The sequence below is a fragment of the Rhinopithecus bieti genome, unplaced genomic scaffold, assembly GCF_001698545.2.
Source record: "Rhinopithecus bieti isolate Rb0 unplaced genomic scaffold, ASM169854v2 scaffold_13747, whole genome shotgun sequence".
Lineage (NCBI taxonomy): Eukaryota > Metazoa > Chordata > Mammalia > Primates > Cercopithecidae > Rhinopithecus > Rhinopithecus bieti.
The window spans coordinates 253,037-275,051 of NW_016807729.1; the positions used below are offsets into that span (position 1 = coordinate 253,037).

General features: G+C 41.5%; 1 protein-coding gene across 2 annotated transcripts in view; it reads right to left on the bottom strand.

Annotated features, from left to right (window-relative positions):
* Positions 1 to 22,015, bottom strand: part of PCMT1 (protein-L-isoaspartate (D-aspartate) O-methyltransferase) — a 58,904-nt gene that overhangs the window by 19,435 nt on the left and 17,454 nt on the right. For both annotated transcript variants that reach the window (XM_017883655.1, XM_017883656.1), the window contains exons 2-4: positions 18,096 to 18,200; positions 16,501 to 16,532; positions 846 to 950 (exon numbers count right to left, since the gene is read on the bottom strand). In XM_017883655.1, coding sequence (XP_017739144.1) covers positions 846 to 950; positions 16,501 to 16,532; positions 18,096 to 18,200 — 242 coding nt within the window. The remainder of the gene's footprint in view (positions 1 to 845; positions 951 to 16,500; positions 16,533 to 18,095; positions 18,201 to 22,015) is intronic.

Here is a 22,015-nt window from a genome sequence, read left to right on the forward strand (position 1 = left end):
GCCTCATCCTCCTGAGTAACTGGGACTGCAGGTGCTCCACCACGCCTGGCTAATTTTTGTATTTTTAGTAGAGATGGGGTTTTACCACGTTGGCCAGGCTGGTCTCGAACTCCTGGCCTCATGTGATCCACCTGCCTAGGCCTCCCAAAGTGCTGGGATTATAGGCGTGAGCCACCGCGCCTGGCCCCTCAGTAGGTTTTCAGGAGCCCCCAGCCCTCCTTCTCAAACCGTTCTGGGCCTGACCATCTATACTGCCCTGTCTCCCCCGGCCACATGCCCCACCAAGTACTACACAGATTCCCCTACCCAGGGTCACTGCACCATGAGATAAGGTGAAATACCAACTGTGGACCAAACGCAATAAAACCTGTTTTTAAGAAGAAAAAAAAAAAGAAAACCAGGCTCATTCTATTCTTTTCCGCCAAATGAGAACTTGGAAGAAGGTAGTTTGGGAGCTAATGGCCACCATCTTGTGGTTACAAGGGTAGAGCTTACCAGATAATGACACCAACATGTGGAGGAAAGTAAAGCCAAACCAAGAAACTGAGAGAACCCTATTGTCAATAACAACATCTGCTCTTCTAAATCCAGCCACACAAAAGATCGTATATACCCCCAGACTTTTCTGTTATATAAACTAAATAAACTCCCTTTTAGCTCTGCCAGTTTGGGTTGCATGTTCTGTCACTTGCAACAACAACAAAATCCTAAGTGATGCTCATTCCAACCACTATCCTAATAGAATAAACAAACAAACAAACATGAAAACCACTAGTGAAAAAAAAATACAGACAAATCATATTATATTCTTCCATTGGGGCCAGAATGAGAAATAAAACTCTTACCATACGTGCAAAACATGCAGTAAGGATTCCACTTCCAGATCCTACATCAAGAGCTTTAGCTCCTTCATGCAACTGATCAAATAGAAGTTCTAGTGCATATGCATGCTGCCAAAAGAAAACAAAATATTAATTAAGACTAAAGTACACATATCATGGCATATAAAGAAAGTTGCCAACTTTCTACAAATTTTCCTACTACTGTCATCTACCAAGATAACCAAAACATATATCCTTATATCTGCCCAGGTATTACTTAAGAAACCTGTTTGATTAGAATTCTTACATTCAGATCACGTGTTTCAGTAATTTTAGACCTCCAGTGTGTGAATTTTTAACTTTTAATTAATTCAGTAAAAACATTAAAAGATTTATATGTGAAAAGTCTCCACCGTACTCCCATTTCCAACCATCCAGGTTTCACTCTGTAAAGATAACCAATATTACTAGTTTCTTGTGACTCCTTCCAAAAAGGAAGGAATTCATTCTTTGCATATATAAGCAAATACAAAAATACAAAGGTAAATTTTCTATTTTAGTAGAGACGGGGTTTCTCCATGTTGGTCAGGCTGGTCTTGAACTCTCGACCTAAGGTGATCCGCCCACCTCGGCCTCCCAAAGTGCTGGGGTGACAGGCATGAGCCACCACACCCAGCCAGTATTCTCATTACTAAAAATAATCAGATCAGGCTGGGCATGGTGGCCCAGGCCTGTCATCCCAGCACTTTGGGAGGCTGAGGTGGGTGGATCACGAAGTCGGGAGTTTAAGACCAGTCTGGCCAAGATGGTGAAACCCCGACTCTACTAAAAATACAAGAAAATTAGCTGGGCACGGTGGCAGGCGCCTGTAATCCCAGTTCCTTGGGAGGCTGAGGCAGAGAATTGCTCAAATCTGGGAGATGGAAATTGCAGTAATCCGAGATCCCGCCACTGCACTCCAGCCTGGGAAACAGAGCGAGACTCCATCTCAAAAAAAAAAAAAAAAAAAAATCAGATCCAATAGCAGTAAACACATTTACTACCAGATCTTGGTTGATAAAAATACACATCCATTAATCAATAGTGATAAATTAATACATCATTCTATACATATATAAATGAAAAATAGGGGAAACTTCCCAACAAATACATATACACATAATAAATACATGTAGAAAAAATGATGAAAATCATCCTTTGGGCAGCCATCTCAATAATAACTGATTGATTCAGGTAAAAATCATAAATGGAAGCTAAAACTAGTGGACTAACATTTGAAAAACAGGATTATTTACATAATCTCAAAGGGTTTGCCTCAGATAAATATTAATCAAACAAGGAAAAATAGTAATTTTACAATGGAGTTCAGAAAAAAGTTTTCCAGTGGAAAAACTTGGTCAACACTACCTTAATCAGATGACCAAAGTTAACATCACAATTATGGGACACACTGACATCAAATGCCTCTGCTAAGATACTTCATTTCTGGGATATGCCAGGCAAAAATGCATAACCCATATTGAATTATGAGGAAACATCAAACAAACCCAAATTGAGGGACATTATATAAAATAAGTGGCCCATATTCATAAAAATTTTCAAGGTTTTCGAGGCTGTAACAGAATAAGGATCCATTTCTCAGTCATTCTTTAAAGAAAACTAAAAAGACATGACAATCAAATAAAACTCACACTCTACCATTTTCTTTTCCTATAAGGAACATTATCAGAACAATTGATGAAATCTGAATAAAGTCTGTAAATTGGCTAATAGTGTTATATCAATGCTGACTTCCAGATTTCAAAAATTGTACTACGGGTATGTAAGAGAATGTCCTTATTTTTAAAGGTGAAGAGCATTGGCCAGGTGCGGTGGCTCACGCCTGTAATCCCAGCACTTTGGGAGGCCGAGGAGGGCAGGTCACGAGGTCAGGAGATCAAGACCATCCTGGCTAACACAGTAAAACCCCATCTCTACTAAAAATATAAAAAATTAGCCAGGCGTGGTGGCGGGCGCCTGTAGTCCCAGCTACTTGGGAGGCTGAGGCAGGAGAATGGTGTGAACCCGGGAGGCGGAGCTTGCAGTAAGCTGAGAACGTGCCACTGCACCCAAGCCTGGGCGACAGAGCGAGACTCCATCTCAAAAAAAAAAAAAAAAAAAAGGTAAAGAACATTATGCCTATAATTTACTCTAAAAGAGCTTGGGAAAAAGGAAATATAATACACACACACACATACACACCCACACACAGAGGAAGGAGGGGATAAAAGGGAGAGAGAATAAATGATAAAGCAAATGGTGAGATTTGCTTTACCAATGGTAAGACTGTGTGGACAAAGGTATACAGGAACTGTACTATTTGTATATTTCTGTAAGTCAGAAATTATGTCAAAGATTTAAAAACATTTGGGCCGGGTGCGGTGGCTCACACCAGCACTTTGAGAGGCCGAGGCAGGAAGATCACCTGAGGTCAGGAGTTCAAGACCAGCCTGCCCAACATGATGAAACCCCGTCTCAGCTAAAAATACAAAAAATTAGCCGGGTATGATGGCGGGTGCCTGTAATCCCAGCTACTTGGGAAGCTGAGGCAGGAGAATCGCTTGAACCAGGTAGGTTGATGTTGCAGTGAGCCAAGATCGTACCACTGCACTCCAGCCTGGGTGACAGCGAGATTCCGTCTCAAAAAAAAAAAAAATTAAAACATTATATCAACAAAAATAGCCAATGCCAAAGAGAAGGAATGAAAATGCCCTATTCCACAAAACGAATCCAGGTGATAAAAGCCAAAACACTTGTTACCTTGGGGTTGGGGGATAATTAAGGGAGGGCACAAGAGAACCTTCTGAGATGCTGAAAATGTCCTGGGTAGTGGTTATACATGCATACTGTGTTAAAATTCACCAAGCTGTACACTTAAGATGTGTGAACTATACTGTGTAACAATTAAAAAAAAAAAAATTGACAACTACTTATTCCAGTCACTAAAAGTGGATGACCAGACGTTATGGACCTCCTGATGTGATGCAACAGGAAGGACCATTAGGAAGTGTTCCTGGAAAAAAAAAAGTTTCAAGAATAAGTCAGGCCGGGCGTGGTGGCTCAAGCCTGTAATCCCAGCACTTTGGGAGGCCAAGACGGGTGGATCACGAGGTCAGGAGATCGAGACCATCCTGGCTAATACGGTGAAACCCCGTCTCTACTAAAAAATACAAAAAACTAGCCAGGTGTGGTGGCAGGCGCCCATAGTCCCAGCTACTCGGGAGGCTGAGGCAGGAGAATGGCGTAAACCCGGGAGGTGGAGCTTGCAGTGAGCTGAGATCCGGCCACTGCACTCCAGGCTGGGCAACAGAGCGAGACTCCGTCTCAAAAAAAAAAAAGAATAAGTCAACCACCACCAGGAAACAATTAACCAAATTCAGAATATGGGAAATTCTATATAACAAAGACAGAATTGACAAAAATAGTTTTGTCAATAAACAAATAGCATTTAAAAAAATAAAGGGGTCTTTCTTTAAAAATTAAAAGAGACTTTAAAAAACTGAAACAAGACCAAAAAGATGCAACGTATAGACTCTGTGTGTATACTGATTTAAGCAAATTAACTATGAAAATTCTTAAGCACCTGGCAAAGTTTGAACATGGACTAGACATAAGATATTAAGGAACATTGTTAGGTATGATAATGGCATTGTAGTTTATTTTTAAAGTCATTGAGATTTATAATAAAGTATCCAGGGATAAAATAATATTCTGTATGTCTGGGATTTGCTTTAAAATACTTCAGCAAAAGAGAGAGTTACACCGGGAGCAGTGGTTCACAGCCTGTAATCCCAGTCTTTGGGAGGCCGAGGTGGGCAGATTGCTTGAGTTCAGGAGTTCAAGACCAGCCTGGGCAACACAGCAATACCCCATCTCTACAAAAATACAAAAATGAGGTGGATGTGGTGGTGCACACCTGTAGTCCCAGCTACTCGAGAGGCCAAGGTGAGAGGAGGGTTTGAACCCAGCAGGCGAAGGCTGCAGTGAGCTGAGATTGTGCTACTGCATCCAGCCTGGGCCACAGAGCATGGCTCTGCCTCAAAAAATAAAAATAAAAAAAGAGAGAGAGAGTTAGATAAAACAAGATTAGTAAATTGTTGGTCATTATTAAAGCTGGGTGATTTATAGGTTCATTACACTATTTTATTTGTATACATTGTACTGGAACTCCTCCATAATTTTCCATAATAAAAGCTGTGTTTTATTTAAAGCTAAGGTTTCCAAGCACTTGGGAGCTTAAAGAATTTTAAAAGTTAAAGCTATCTTTTCCCCAACTAATATATAGCGAGCAGGCCTTTTTTTTTTTTTTTTTTTTTTTTTGGAGACGGAGTCTTGCTCTGTCCCCAGGCTGGAGTGCAGTGGCGCGATCTCGGCTCACTGCAAGCTCCGCCTCCTGGGTTCACGCCATTCTCCTGCCTCAGCCTCCTGAGTAGCTGGGACTACAGGCGTCCGCCACCGTGCCCGTCTAATTTTTTGTATTTTTAGTAGAGACAGGGTTTCACCGTGGTCTCGATCTCCCAACCTTGTGATCCGCCCACCTCAGCCTCCCAAAGTGCTGGGATTACAGGCCTGAGCCACCGCACCCGGCCGAGAGAAGGCCTTTAATAGATACAGCCTCACATAATCCAAGACATTTCAAACTTTCAAACCAGAAAGTTCTTAATGTTCCACAGAACCCTTTTAGGGGTAACACACAAATAGGTGTTAAATGGCTGTTTTCTTCCCCAATATATTCAAGGTTCATGCATTACATTTGCCAATCTAGAATGTTGCCCCAATTATCTTCCTCCACTTTGCTCTGTTCTTCAGACACTGACTCATTTAAGGAGTTCTGGCAAGGCATGGTGACTTATACCTATAATCCGAGGGCTTTGAAGGGCCAAAGTGGAGGGATAACTTGAGGCCAGGAGTTTGAAATCAGCCTGGACAACATAGTTGAGATCGTATGTCTATAAAAAAGTTAAAAATTATCTGCGTCTGGGTCATGGCACATGCCTATAGTCCTAGCTCCTTGGGAGGCAGAGGCGGGAAGATCACTGGAGCTGAAGAGTTTGAGGTTATAGTGAGTTATGATCTTTTGCACTCTAGCCTGGGCAACAGAGCAAGACCTTGTCTCAGGGGAAAAAAAAAAAGAGTCCTGTCCAGTTGTCCCCACACATAATGCACCACATTCTAGATGTGTCTACTTCCTCAGGGTTAGATTCAGATCAAAGACTTCTAGTAAGAACACACACAGGTCTTGCTATGCAACTTCCCCAGAGCATCACATTAGGAAGTATATAATATTGGACCACCTCACCACTGGACATGTCAACCTCAACCACTCAGTAGATGTGGTCACCAATAGATCACTCTACTTTCAAGGCATATTTTTCTCTTTATAACTGATAATATGTGGGACGGGTGTGGTGGCTTACGCCTCTAATCCCAGCACTTTGGGAGGCTGAGGTGGCTGGATCATGAGGTCAGGAGTTCGAGACCAGTCTGGTTAACATGGTGAAACCCTGTCTCTACTAAAAATACAGAAATGATCCACGCATGGTGGTGCATGCCTGTAATCCCAGCTATTTGGGAGGCTAAGGCAGAAGAATTGCTTGAACCCAGAAGGCGGAGGTTGCACCCAGAAGGCAGAGGTTGCAGTGAGCCAAGATCTTGCCACTGCATCCAGCCTGGGTAACAGAGCAAGACTCTGACTTGAAAAATAATAATAATATGTAGAGTACTAATTTGAGACTACGTATTTTTGTTCTTCAACAATCTTCCTCCTAATGGTTTTAGATTCATTAATAATCTTTGCCTAATTCATTACATTGATGATTACAAAATAATGATCTTTATTTTTATTTTTGTAGAGTCAGGGTCTTGCTTTGTTGCCCAGGGTGGTTTTGAACTCCTGGGCTCAAGGGATCTGCCTGCTGGGCCTCCTGAAGTGCTGAGATTACAGGCATGAGCCACTGCACCCAGCTAAAATACTGATTTTTAAAATTTCATTACTCCTTCTACATTTATTAGTTAACATTCTTCTGTTTTCTGGAAAAAAAAAAAAACATTTTCACTTTTTTCCCTGTCTTGCTCTTTTGTTTTTTTCTAAGTCTCCACAGACTCATAAATTTTTCTTTTTCAATTCACTGTGCTATAATCTGTTACCATCATTATTCTTGTTGATTCTCAAATCCTCTCCAATTTGGCCTTTGGGAGCCTCTTCAAATCTGCTCCTATGTCCTTCTGACATTACCTCCTCAGCCTTTGAGTACCTCCTCACTTGACAGATGTCAGTCACTACTCCAAGGGGTACTCGACTCTTTTAGTAAGCAGTGGTATTTAGGATCCCAAACCTGGATGCCAGGTGTGCTCACTGCTACCAGGATACCATTTTAACAGGTTGCTTTTAATCTCTTCACCACTGCACACATCACATTTTTCTTTATAGGTTTGGAAAATATTCCAGGATTATAGTTACTTCCAAGCTTGTGATTTTAAGGTTCATTAGATGTAGACGTCATTTCTCTTTGCATTCTCACTTTCTGCTTCTCTTACAATACTGCTAAGATTTATGCAATAAATGATTCAAGATCACAACTGCTTGTTCACATAATACAATTAAAAATATTTTACCCTACTCACATCTTGCACTGTATGCTTACTGTCTGTAAGTGCCTATATATAAACATTCATATAGATGTTCCATGTAACTATATATACACATAGATACAAAAGTTTTCCTTATTAAGAGTCAGATTACTCAGAAAATATAAGTCATTAAAAATGCATCCATTTTGGGAGAAAATTCTGACATAAGCTATGACATATGCTAAGTGAAATAAGCCAGTCACAAAAAGACAAACACTTTATGATTCCACTTATATGACGTACCTAGAGGAGCCAAATTCATAGAAACAGAAAATAGAATGGTGGCTGCCAGGGGCTGAGGTAAAGAAAGAATGGGAAAACTGGGAAATTGTTATTGAATGAGTATAGAGTGTTAGTTTTGCAAGATGTAAAGTGTTCTGAAGATTGATTGCATAACAATGTAAATGTACTTAACACTACTAAATGGTACACTTAAAATGGTTAAGATGGTAAATTTTATGTTATGTGTATTTTAACACAACTAAAATTTTCAATGCATTTATATAAAATACAGTTTTGACAATAAAAAGACAAATAACCCAATTAAGAAATGGTCAAGAGGCCAGGTGTGGTGGCTTATGCTTGTAATCCCAGCACTTTGGGAGGCACAGGCAGGAGGATTGCTTGAGCTCAGGAGTAAGACCAGCCTGGGCAACACAGCAAGACCTTGTCTTTAAAAAATTTTTTTGGCTGGGTGTGGTGGCTCACACCTGTAATCCCAACACTTTGGGAGGCATGAGGCAGGAGTTCAAACCCAGCCTGGCCAACATGGACCCTGTCATGACTACAAAAATAGAAAAATACAAGGCCGGGCGCGGGCCAGCTGAATGCCCAAGCAACTTGAGGAGAGCCGAGATAGGGAGATCACGAGTCAGAGAATTGAGACCCATCCTGGCTAACACATGAAAACCCCATCTCTACTAAAAAAATACAAAAACAGCCAGGCAGAGGAGGCGGGGCGCCTGAGCCCAGAGCTACTCAGGAGGCCCCTGAGGCAGGAGAATGGGCGTGAACCCCGGGAGCGAGCATTGCAGTGAAGTTGGAGATCCGGGCCACTGAGCTCCCCCCCTAGGGCCCGAGCAGAGGCGAGACCCCATCTTCAAAAAAAAAAAAAAAAGAAAGAAAGAAAAATCAGCCAGGTGTGGTTGCATGCCTATAATCCTAGCTACTCAGGAGGCTGAGGCAGGAGAATTGCTTGAACCTAGGAGGCGGAGGTTGCAGTCAGCTGAGATGGCACTACTGCACTCCAGCCTGGGTGACAGAGTGAGACTCTGTCTCAGGAAAAAAAAAAAAAAAAAAAAGTTTTAATTATTAAAAACAAACAAACAAACAACAAGAAAGGGGTAAGAGACTGAATAAATGTTTCTCCAAAGAAGATACAGAAATGGCCAATATGCACATGAAAAGATGCTCAACATCATTCATCATTAGGGAAATGCAAATCAAAACCACAATGAGATACCACTTCATAGTCACTAGGATAGATAAAAATTTTTTAAAAGAAGAAAATAACAAATGTTAACAAGGAAGCAGAGAAACTGGAACCCTCATACATTGCCAGTGGGACTGTAAAATGGTGCAGCTACTTTGAAAAATGGTTTGGCCATTCTTCAAAATGTTAATCATAGAGTTTTCATATATGATCTGGTAATTCCAACCCTAGGTAAATACTTGAGAGAAATGAAAACACACAAAAGTTTGTACACAAATGTTCACGGCAGCATTATTTAGAATAGCCAAACACTGGAAACAATCCAAATGTCCACCAGCAGTTAACAGATAAATGTCGTATAGCCACACAAAGGGATATTAGTCAGTCATAAAAAGGAGAGAAATACTGATTCACACTACAACAGGGATAAATCTCGAAAACATTATGCTAAATTTAAAAAGACAGTCATAAAAGGCAACATATTATATGATTCTATTTATATGAAATGTCCAGAACAGGCAAATCTATAGAAACAAATAATAGATTAGTAGTTGCCAGGATCTGAGCAGAGCAGGGGTTGGGATCTGACCACTAATGGGTATAAGGAAGGTTTCTTTCTGCAGTGATGAAAACCTTCTCATATTAGATAGTGGTGATGTTTGTGTAACTCTGAATAAACTAAAAACCATAGAATTCTACACTTTAAAGGGATGAACTCTGTAGTATAAGAATTGTATCTTTTTTTTTTTTTTTCTGAGACAGGGTCTTGATCTGTCACCCAGGCAGGAGTGTAGTGGTGTGATCATGACTCACTGCAGCCTCCATCTCCCAGGCTCAAGCAATTCTTCCACCTCAGTCTGCAGAATAGCTGGGACCACAGGCATGTACTATCACGCCCAGCTAAATGTTTTTTATTTTTTGTAGAGATGGGATCTCACCATGTTGCCCAGGCTGGTCTCAAACTGCTGGGCTCAAGAGATCCTCCAGCCTCGGCCTCCCAAAGTGCTGGGATTATCGGCTCAAGGCACTGTGCCAAGCCAAGAATTATATCTTAATAAAGCTGCTTTGTATTGTTGTTTTAAAATGCATCCTTTGCCTTCAAGTAATTGCTATGCTTTGTTCAGCAATAAACTGGACACCCAGACCAAACTTCAGGGGAATGAAAAAAATCACTAAGTATTTCCCTTAATACCTGAAAGCACACCACTCCAGTGAATTTCCCAACCATGCTAGATACTGGTTCTCCAAAATAACTTTTAGCATTCGTGCTTCTTTTTTTTTTTTTTTGAGTCAGAGTTTTGCTGTTTTGCCCGGGCTGGAGTGAAGTGGCGTGATTTTGGCTCACAGCAACCTGCACCCCCAAGCCAGGTCCAAGTGATTCTCCTGTCTCAGCCTCCTGAGTAGCTGGGATTATAGGCACCTGCCACCACACCCGGCTAATTTTTGTATTTTTAGTAGAGACAGGATATTGCCATGTTGGCCAGGCTGGTCTCGAACTCCTGACTTCAGGTGACCCACTTGCCTCGGCCTCCCAAAGTATTAAGGTTACAGGCGTGAGCCACTGCACCCAGTCACATTCATGCTTCTATATAAATCTTTCATTTAGGTAGTGTTGTGGGACAAATCAGAGATGGGAGAGACTGAGCTCAGTTCAGGAGAGTGTTTAATTATTAAGGTGATCACCGGCTCAGTCGGACTAGGGTCCAGAACGTCTGATCCCTGAACAAGGGGATCAATCACCTTTCAAGCAGTTTGTGGCGGGAGTTTCGTGCTGCAGGAAGCGTATTTGCAGAAGCAAGAACAAAGGCAGTCAATTAGTCTTTTACATTTGTTACACCATGTCTTACATCCTTGGGAATACATGCTTTTGTAGCAATTGCTTATCAACCTTGTGACTTTACAGCCGAGCTAGGGAGGGAAGCAAGAAATCACTGTGCCTCAAGGAATGTAAAACGATGGAACACAGATAAGCCTCTCTGGGCACAGAGGAGGGATAAGCAGTTAATATTCTCTCTTAACCTGGCCTCCTGCTAGAGCGGGGGTGCTATATTACATTCTACCTTCAAGAAAAGAATACATTTTCAACCATTATACTTACAAAATTCATTAATTCCCCCTTCAGTAGTAGTTCAAACTGTTTGCAGATTATCTTAAGACTGTAACTTTTCTTTTTAATCATTTACTGAATACGTAATATACAAAAAAGCCATTCCTAATCTATGGTTTAAAGAAAAAAGAAAGCCAGACCCAGTGGCTCACGCCTGTAATCCTAACACTTTGGGAGACTGAGGTGGGAGGATCACTTGAGCTCCAGGGTTCAGAACTAGCTTGAGCAACACATTGAGACCTCATCTCTACAGAAAATATTTTTAAAAAGTTAGGGGTGGTGGTATGTGCCTATAGTCCCAGCTACTCAGGAGGCTAAGGTGGGAGGATCTTTTAAGCCCAGCAGGTCTAGGCTGCAGTGCGCCATTATCATGCCTCTGTACTCCAGCCTGGGCAACACAGCAAGACCCTGTCTCAAAAAAAAACCAAAAACTAAAAACTTAAGGGCTAGGTGCAGCGGCTCAGGCCTGTAATCCCAGCACTTTGGGAGGCCAAGGAGGATGGATCACTTGAGGTCAGGAGTTTGAGACCAGCCTGGCCAACATGGTGAAATCCCGTCTCTACTAAAAATACAAAAATTAGCCAGGTGTGGTGGCAGGCGCCTATAAATCCAGCTACTCAGGAAACTAAGGCAGGAGAATCACTTGAACCTGGGAGGCGAAGGTTTCACTAAGCTGAGATTGTGCCACTGCACTCCAGCCTGGGCGACAGAGGGAGACTCCATCTCAATAATAATAATAATAATACATTAAAATGTTTAAAAAAATTAAGAAAAAGGAATAAAGAAATTGATAACAGGTCAGGCACAGTGGCTCGAGTTTGTAATCCCAGCACTTTGGAAGGCCGAGGCAGGCAGATCACCTGGGGCCAGGAGTTCAAGACCAGCCTGGCCAACGTGACGAAACCCTGTCTCTACTAAAAATACAAAAATTAGCCAGGCGTGGTGGTGTACATCTGTAATCCCAGCTATTTGAGAGGCTAAGGCAGGAGAATTGCTTGAACCCGGGAGGCAGAGGTTACAGTAAGCCAAGATCACTCCACTGCACTCCAGCCTGGGCAACAGAGTGAGACTGTGTCTCAAAAAAAAAAAAAAAAAAAAAGGGAAGAAGAAAGAAAGAAAGAAAAGAAAAGAAAGAGAGAGAGAAAGGGAGAAAGGGAGAAAGGGAGAAAGGGAGAAAGGGAAGGGAAGGGAAGGGAAGGGAAGGGAAGGAAAGGAAAGGAAAAGAAAGAAAGAAATTGATAACAGATCAAGGACATACAGTGAAAATCAGATCTCACTTCCACTTGTATATCCCAAATAAGCTAATTCCCTATCTTAGAATAAATCATTTTTAGTTTTCATTCCCAAAGAAAAACATATGTGTACATGTATGTGTGCATGTGATTTTCACACATTACAGAATGTTCTAAATACCCTCTGGGACTCAACTTTTATACTGTTTCATTCTTATTTTTCCCACCCAAAAAACTACCTGTAAGTATTACACTGTATTTCTTGAAGACTTTGTCATATTTGTACTTGCAGAGATCCTTCATTTAACCATCTCACAATACTCCACAACATGGAGGTTAAGATGGTCCCTGACTTAACAGTGGTTCAACGCATGATTTCTCGACTTTACAATGATGTAAAAATGATACACATTCTGTACAAATTGTACTTCGAGTACCCATACATCCATTCTATTTTTCACTTTCAGTAAAGTATTCAATAAAATACATGTGATATTTACCATTTTATTATAAAATAGACTTTGTGTTAGTTGATTTTGCCCAACTATAGTCTAATGTAAGTGTTCTAAGCACATTTAAGGTAAGCAAGGCTAAGCTATGAAGTTTGGTAGGCTAAGAATATTAAATGCATTTTAGAGTTACAGTATTTTCAACTTATGATGGATTTATAGGGACATAACTCCATGTAAGTCAAGGAGCATCTGTACTATAATTTATTAACCATCCACCATTTGTGGACATTGCTATTTTTTATAATTATAATAAATAAGATGTCAATAAATAACTTTAGTTAAGTCATTCTGCACTCATGTAACTATATTATGGGATAAGTATCTTGAAATAAAACTGGGAAATCTAAGTTATATTTATTTTACATTTTGATAGATACTGCCAAATTGTCTTCCAAAAACATTCAATTTACTCTCCCACACAAAAAAGTACGTGACTGCCAGTTTTCCATTTCCAATACAGAGTATCAAAGTTTTTAATCTCTAACAATCTGATAGTTGAAAATTGGTACCTCATTATAGTGCTAATTTGCAATTTACTAAGTATAAGTGACGATGAGGCTGGGCATGGTGGCTCATGCCTGTAATCCAGCATTTTAGAAGGCCAAAGCAAGAGGATCACTAGAGCCCAGGAGTTCAAGACCAACTTAGGGTGAGGTCCTGTTTCTACAAAAAAAATTTTTAATGGCCAGGCACAGTGGCTCACGCCTGTAATCCCAGCACTTTGGGAGGCCAAGGCAGATGGATCACTTGAGGTCAGGAGTTTGAGACAAGCCTGGCCAACATGGCGAAACCCCATCTCTACTAAAAATATAAAAATTAGCCGGGCATGGTAGCACATGCCTATAATCCCAGCTGCGAGGGAGGCTGAGTGAGGCACGGGAATTGCTTGAACCCAGGGGGCGGAGGTTGCAGTGAGCTGAGATCATGCCACTGCACTCCAGCCTGGGCCACAGAGCAAGACTCCACCTCAAAAACAAACAACAAAAAAAATAAGTAAGACTGAAGAGAGCCGGGCGTGGTGGCTCATGCCTGTAATCCCAGCACTTTGGGAGGCCGAGGTGGGCAGATCACAAGGTCAGGAGATCAAGACCATCCTGGCTAACACGGTGAAACCCCATCTCTACTAAAAATACAAAAAATTAGCCGGGCATGGCAGCGTGCGCCTGTGGTCCCAGCTACTTGGGAGGCTGAAGCAGGAGGATAGCGTGAACCTGGGAGGCGGAGCTTGCAGTCAGCTGAGATCGCACGACTGCACTCCAGNAAAAAAAAAAAAAAAAATTTTAATACGTGAAGATGGCATCTTTTCATTTGTTTAAATGTCACTGTCATTTGTATTTCTGTTCAATGAACTATCTTAGCTTCTGTTTTTTTTTTTGAAACACAGTTTCACTCTTGCTGCCCAGGCTGGAGGGCAATGGCACGATTTCAGCTCAACACAACCTCCGCCTTCCGGGTTCAAGCGATTCTGCTGCCTCAGCCTCTCAACTAGCTGGGATTACAGGCATGTGCCACCACGCCCAGCTAATTTTGTATTTTTAGTAGAGACAGGGTTTCTCCATGTTGGTGAGGCTGATCTCGAACTCCTGACCTCAGGTGATCCGCCCACCTCGGCCTCCCAAAGTGCTTGGATTACAGATGTGAGCCACCACACCCGGCCACGATGAACTATCAATCCTGTCCTTTACCCATTTTATTTTGGGCTTACTGGTCTTTTACTTATTAACAGGATACACACAAACACAAATATATGCATACATGTCTACATATTGAAAATTTCCCTTGCTGTCAAATGTATTACAGTATTTCCCTCAATCATTAATTATTATTATTGAGATGAGGGTCTCTCTCTGTCAACCAGGCTGGAGTGCAGTAGCACAATCATGGCTCCCTGCAGCCTCAAATTCCTGGACTCAGACAATCCTTCTGCCTTGGCCTCCCTTGTAGCTAGGACTACAGGAACATGCCACCACACCCAGCTAATTTTTAAAATTTTTTGTAGAGACAGAGTCTTGCTTTGTTGCCCAGGCTGGTCTCAAACTCCTGGCTTCAAGTGATATTCCTGCCTTGGCCTCCCAAAGTGTTGAGATTACATACGTGTAAGCCACCACACACAGACAATTTTTCCTCTTTAATTTTTGCTTGTAACATTTTTTTCTCTGCAAAATCCTAGATATGTAAGTTTCAAAATGTATCACTTTTTTTTAATGGCTTCTGTGTTTTCTATCATGTTTCAAAAAGACATTTCCATTCAATGTTTATAAATGTCTGCTTTTTTCTTCTAGTATAATTACCAGTTCACTATAAATACATATAGAATTTATTTTAGTATTAAGTTTAAATAAGAGCTTCTCCAACCCCAAATACTTGCAGAGAATCAGAAAAGTTACTGTTCTGGCCAGGCGCAGTGGCTCACGCCTATAATCCCAGCACTTTGGGAGGCAAAGGCGAGTGGATCACCAGAGGTCAGGAGTTCAAAACCAGCCTGGTCAACATGGTGAATCAACCCCATCTCTCCTAAAAATATAAAAAGCCGCGGATGGTGGCAGGTGCCTGTAATCCCAGCTACTAGGGAGGCTGAGGCAGGAGAACTGTTTGAACCTAGAAGGTGGAGGTTGCAGTGAGCAGAGATCGCACCATTGCACTCTAGCCTGGGCAACAAGAGCGAAACTCTGTCCAAAAACAAAAGGCTGGGCGCAGTGGCTCACGCCTGTAATCCCAGCACTTTGGGAGGCTAAAGCGGGCGGATCACGAGGTCAGGAGTTTGAGAACAGCCGGGCCAACATAGTGAAGCCCCATCTCTACTAAAAATACAAAAAATTAGCTGAGTGTGGTGGCAGGCACCTGTAATCCTAGCTACTTGGGAGCCTGAGGCAGGAGAATCACTTGAATCCAGGAGGCGGAGGTTGCAGCAAGCCAAGATCACGCCACTGCACACGAGCTTGGGCGACAGTGTGAGACTCCAGCTCAAAAAAAAAAAAAAAAAAAGAAAAGAAAAGAACAGCTACTGTTCTTTCCTACAAAATAAAACAAGAGCACTCATTCAAATACTGACATTTAAACCCCCCAAAAGGTTGGGCACAGTGGCTCATGCCTGTAATCCTAGCACTTTGGGAGGTTGAAGTGGGAGGACTGCTTGAGCCCAGGAGTCAAGGCTGCAGTGAGCTGTGATGATCATACCACTGCGTTCCAGCCTGGGAAACAAAGTAAGAACTGGTCTCAAAAAAATAAAATAAAATAAAATAAAACCCAAGAAAATTCCCAACAAATTAAAACTGCTAGATCACTCAAACTAAGTCCTTCTCAAAGAGCTATGCAGCTTAATGGCTCTTATACTTAAACATTCCCTAATGAATTTTGAACATAAAATGTGAAATATTCAACTTGAGATTTCTATAAAAGGTCCATTATACTATTTAAAATATTATCTCCTTTAATTAACTCTCTACTAAATAACCTTTTATGTTTAATTTTTACATGTCACAGATACTGACAACCACCAAAAACTTTAATATGCCAGTTTCTACCTTAAAAAGCTCCTTCTACAGACCCTCTATTAAGAATGACATTCAAAAAAGAAAATGATGTTCATTACCAATTCACACAACTCATAGATGATAAATTGATATAATTAAAAATTTAAAACTTCCTTTAAACCTTTTTTACTAAAGAAAATGATTATAGAGAAAAATGTGATCCATTTGTAACCAAGTGAACAAACTTAACTTACCATGTGTGGAGCACTGATTGTTGCTTGGAAACCTGCAAAACAAGAAGAGAACTACTGATACAGTCAGCTGCAAAAATATACTATTTCACATAATTTCTTTTCTACCATCCATATGTTATTTTTCACAATAATTCTTTTTTAGTTTTTATGATCTCAAGAAAATAAAACTTACATCTATTAGAGTACTGCCACCCAGCAGTTAAAACTAGAAAATATAATCATGCCAAAGGGTAATGTGCTCATGTAGTAAAACAGTCCCTCTAAAGTACGGCAGCTAAAAATTTCTTCTCCTGTAGAGTCAGCTAAGAAAGGAAGAATTTCAGTAAGTTGAGAGTTGATATATTTTGGCTTGTTTTCCTTCATATTGTTTCTTAAAATAAGCTTTCATGTGTAATAGGTATACAAAGTCTGTGCAAAATGAAATTGCTTCATATTTCTGTCAACTTAAAATAAAACTAGAATAACTGAAAAAGCAGCTTAAAAGACCAATAAACTACTTCATTTTATTCTTTATCTTATCATCTAATGTTAATTCACACAATCTTTTCATGGTTCTTAACTTTTAGTTTCTTTTCTTCTGGTGTTGCTTTCTCAAAACTTATTTACCTGCTTCTTTCTGCCTCTGAAGCAAGTTTCACTGAGCGGTGGTAGCAGGTGCCTTCGGGGTTCAGAAGCTCCCCAGGATCTTCTCTGCTGACTGTTATAGTGCTTCAAAAGAAGATAGCATGGCAGCCGACTGACACAATCCTGAGGCACTTCTAAGCCTCAAAGGCGCCCACTGCCAAGGCTCAGCAGTTCAGCAAAACCTGCTTCAGGAGAAGCAGTTAAATACGGGACTTTCTAAAAACAAACACAAGCCAAAAAAGCAGGGCAAATAAAGCAGATAAGTCAGTAATAACTTAAGCACACTTACTGATTTAAATATTGATTTAAAAAATTAATCCTAACCTGAAAACTAATCTCTAGTCAACACTAGGGCCCCTCAAGAAAACTCAGAACTCGGCTAATACTGTAAGTTTTCATTAAAAGTTTTTATTTTTTACAGCAGGGTGTGGTGGCTCATGCCTGTAATCCTAGAGCTTTGGGAGGCCAAGGTGGGTGGATTGCTCGAGTTCAGGAGTTCCAAGACCAGCCTGGGCAACATGCTGAAACCTCGTCTCTACTAAAATACAAAAAATTAGCCGGGTGTGATGGCATGCGCCTGTAATCCCAGCTACTCGGGAGGTTGAGGCAGGAGAATTGCTTGAACCCAGGAGGCGGAGGTTGCAGTGAGCTGAGATTGCGCCACTGCACTCCAGCCTGGGTGACAGAGTGAGACTCCATCTCCAAAAAAAAAAAGTTTTTTTTCACTAAAATATTTTATTTCAAAAAATGTTTTAATTCTTTATACTATGTATATATTGTTTGAGAAAACAGAAAACCATACATAATTTTATTAAAATAGGTATGTTTGGGATTATGAAACTTGCTGAGTCATAAAATTCAAATTAAGAAGGTAATAATAGATAAATATCTGTGTCCCAGGCTTTTTCTACTTACCAAAATCATAAAGTAAATGATGAAAAATGTGATGTTTTCAGAAATCTAAAGCTTACCTATTGATTGTGGAGAATCCATGTAAGGGTTACATTTTGCATAGTGGGAGCGGTCTGTAGCCAGCATCACTTCAAATACTTTATCTGTCTTGATGATTCCGTTTTCTGAAACAAATGAGGCAAATATTTTCAGAAGAGAGAGACGTGATCAGACGTATTTTAGAATAATTACATCAGTTACGCTGTAGAGACTGAACTGGAAGAGAGAATGATTGGAAGTTGCTGCAATGGACCAGGTAACAGCAACCTGGTTTCTCTTTTTTTTTTTTGAGACAGAATCTGGCTCTGTCCCCCAGGCTGGAGTGCAGTGGCTCCACCTCGGCTCACTGCAAGCTCCACCTCCTGGGTTCCCGCCATTCTCCTGCCTCAGTCTCCCCAGTATCTGGGACTACAGGCACCCGCCACCACGCCCAGCTAATTTTTTGTATTTTCAGTAGGGATGGGGTTTCACTGTGTTATCCAGGCTGGCCTTCATCTCCTGACCTCATGATCCACCCACCTCAGCCTCCCAAAGCTGTACTACAGGCATGAGCCACAGCGCCCGGCCCAACCTAGTCTTTAGTAACAGCAAGGACACAGAAAAGTAGAAGGATAATGAGTTATATTTGGTAGGTAACATATACCTGACTGACTGGATTTGGGAGTGGGAGTGGGGGTAATCGTTGAGATGCTGATGCCATTTACCAATTTAAGAAATCCTGTAGAAGGATCAAAGTTAAGGGGTAAAAAGGTAAGTTATCTATTCAGTTAGGGGCTTCAGATCATACAACTGGAGATACTCTGTAGTCAGCTGGACACATGGATCCGGAGCTCAGGAAAGAGATCTAGAATAGATATTAAGATTTCTATTTATTATGGATGGCAACTGAAACAACCAAAGTGAATTCAAAGTGGCCAGAGAATAAATAGAGAAGACAAACAAAGGCAACATCTAAAAGATACAAAGAAAACAGAGTCATCAAAGATGAGGAGCAGTCACAGAGGCAGGATGAAGATAAGACCATACTGTTGTAGAGCCAGGAGAAGTGAATTTCTCAAGAAGGAAAGCAAGATCAATAATATATATTTGCCTTCCCCAACAATTAGTTATTTGAGTTTAAGGCCGGATGCAGTGGCCCATGCCTGTAATCTCAAAGCTTGGGGAGGCTAGTGAGGGAGGATAGCTTGAGCCCAGGCAAGGCAACATAGTAAAGCCCTGTATCTACAAAAAAAAAAAAAAAAATTTAATCAGCTGGGCATCATGGCACAAGTGTGTAGTCATAAATACTCAGGAGGCTGAGGTGGGAGAATTAATTGAACCCAGGAGTTTGAGGTTATAGTGAGGTACGATCATACCACTGCACTCCAGCCTGGGTGAGAAAGTAATACCCTGTCTCAAGGCTGGGCACAGTAGCTCACAACTGTAATTCCAGCACTTTGGGAGGCCCAGGCAGGCAAATCACTTAAGGTTAGGAGTTTGAGACCAGCCTGTCTAACATGGTGAAACCCCATCTCTAATAAAAATACAAAAATTAGCCAGGTGTGGTGGCACACACCTGTAATCCCAGCTACTCAAGAGGCTGAGACAGGAGAATTGCTTGAACCCGGAGGCAGAGGTTGCAGAGAGCTGAGATCGTGCCACTGAATTCCAGCCTGAGCGATAGAGTAAGACTCCATGTCAAAAAAAAAAAAAGAAGAATCCTGCACAAATATGTCCTAACTCCCGTTTTCCTCCCCACTACCAATATCATTCTCCATTAAAGAAGGTGCAGGGCGCTATACTAACAGGAGGGGGTACACATGAACTCTGTCCACAAAATACCTAAAAGTAGGAAAAAGAAAACAAAAATTCAAACCAATGCCATTCAAAACTAATATAAAAAGAAAACTAAATGCAAATAAATACATTTCTGCTGATTAAACAAAACCTGTATTTAAAACTATATTCCAAGAAAATGTGCCAGGAAGTAAACATATTACCAGGAAAAATTAAAACTTCAAAATACATTCGAATGAAACTATTAGATTTTAAAGGAAAGGAAAAAAATTCTCAGAACATCAAGGCAAAAATAATTAGCTGGGCTGGCACAGTGGCTAACGTCTGTAATCCTAGCACTTTGGGAGGCTGAGGCGGGCGGATCACTTGAGGTCAGGAGTTCAAGACCAGCACGGCCAACATGGCGAAACCCCATCTCTACTAAAAATACAAAAATTAGCTGGGCATGGTGGCACATGCCTGTAATCCCAGTTCCTAAGGAGGCCGAAGCACAAGAATTGCTTGAACCCAGGAGGAGAAGGCTGCAGTGAGCCGAAATCGCACCACTGCACTCAAGCGTAAGCAACAGAGCAATGCTCTGTCTTTAAAAAAATTAAAAAAGAAAAAAAAAAAAATTATCCGAGCATGGTGGTGCATCTCTGTGATCCCAGCTACTCAGAGGCTAAGGTGGGAGGATCATTTGAGCCTGGGAGGCGGAGGTTGCAGTGAGTCAAGATCATGCCACTGCACTCCAGCCTGAGCGACAGGGTGACACTCCATCTCCAAAAAAAAAAAAAAAATCAAAAAAAAAAGATCGAATTACCTATTATAATAAGAATTTCAAAAATTAGGGGCCAGGCACGGTGGCCCACGCCTGTAATCCGAGCACTTTGGGAGGTCAAGGCCAAAGGATTGCTTAAGCCTAGGAGCTCAAGACCAGCCTGGCCAACATAGGGAGACCCTGTTTCTTTAAAAAAATTTGAAAATTAGCCAGGTGTGGTGCCATGTGCCTGTGGTTCCAGCTACCTGGAGGTTGAGGTGGCATGATCACTTGAGCTCAGTAAGTTGAGGCTACAGTGAGCCGTGATCATGCCACTGTACTCCAGCCTGGGCAACAGAGTAAGACCCTGTCTCAAAACACAGACAAACAGGTCGGGTGTGGTGGCTCATGCCTGTAATCCCAGCACTTTGGGAGGCCAAGGTGGGTGGATCACCTGACGTCAGGAGTTCAAAGACCAGCCTGGCCAACATGGCGAAACCCTGTATCTACTAAAATTACAAACATTAGCCAGGTGTGGTGGCACGCACCTGTAATCCCAGCTACTCAGAAGGCTGAGACAGGAGAATCGCTTGAACCTGAGAGGCAGAGGTCGCAGTGAGCCAAGACGGTGCCACTGCACTCCAGTCTGGGTGACAGAGCGAGACTTCGTCTCAAAACAAACAAACGAATGAACAAAAAATTAGGTCACCACAGGTTTCTTAAGAGCAACAAACAAGCCGGATGCAGTGTCTCAGGTCTGTAATCCCAGCAATTTAGAAGGCCAAGGTGGGTAGATCACTTGAGTCTAGGAGTTCGAGACCACCCTGGGCAACATGAAGAGACCCCATCTCTAAAAAAAAACTTAAAAAATTAGCCGGATGTAGTGACGCATACCCGTAGACCCAGCTACTCAGGGGACTGAGGTGGGAGGACTGCTTGAGCCTGGGAGGTCAAGGATGTAGTATGCCCTGATCATGCCCTGCACTCCAGCCTGGGTGATAAGAGTGAGACCCTGTCTCAATAAATAAAAATAAAAATTAAGAGCAAGATTCAAAGCAAAGTAAGAATAAAGCAGCATTTTCAAGAAATTCAAGGAAAGAAAGTGCAAGTCAACCATAAAAAGAAGTGAATGGCTAGGTGACTCATGCCTATAATCCCAGCACTGTGGGAGGCCAAGGTAGGAGGATCACTTGAGCCCAAGAGTTAAAGACCAGCCTGAGCAACATAGTGGGAACCTGTCTCTACCAAAAAAAAAAAAAAGGAGTGAATTACTGATACACCCAACATGAATGAATCTCTTTTTTTTCTTTTTTTCTTTTTTTTTTGAGACAGAGTCTAGCTCTATCACCCAGGCTGGAGTGCAGTGGCGTGATCTTGGCTCACAGCAAGCTGCCTCCTGGGTTCAAGTGATTCTCCTGCCCCAGC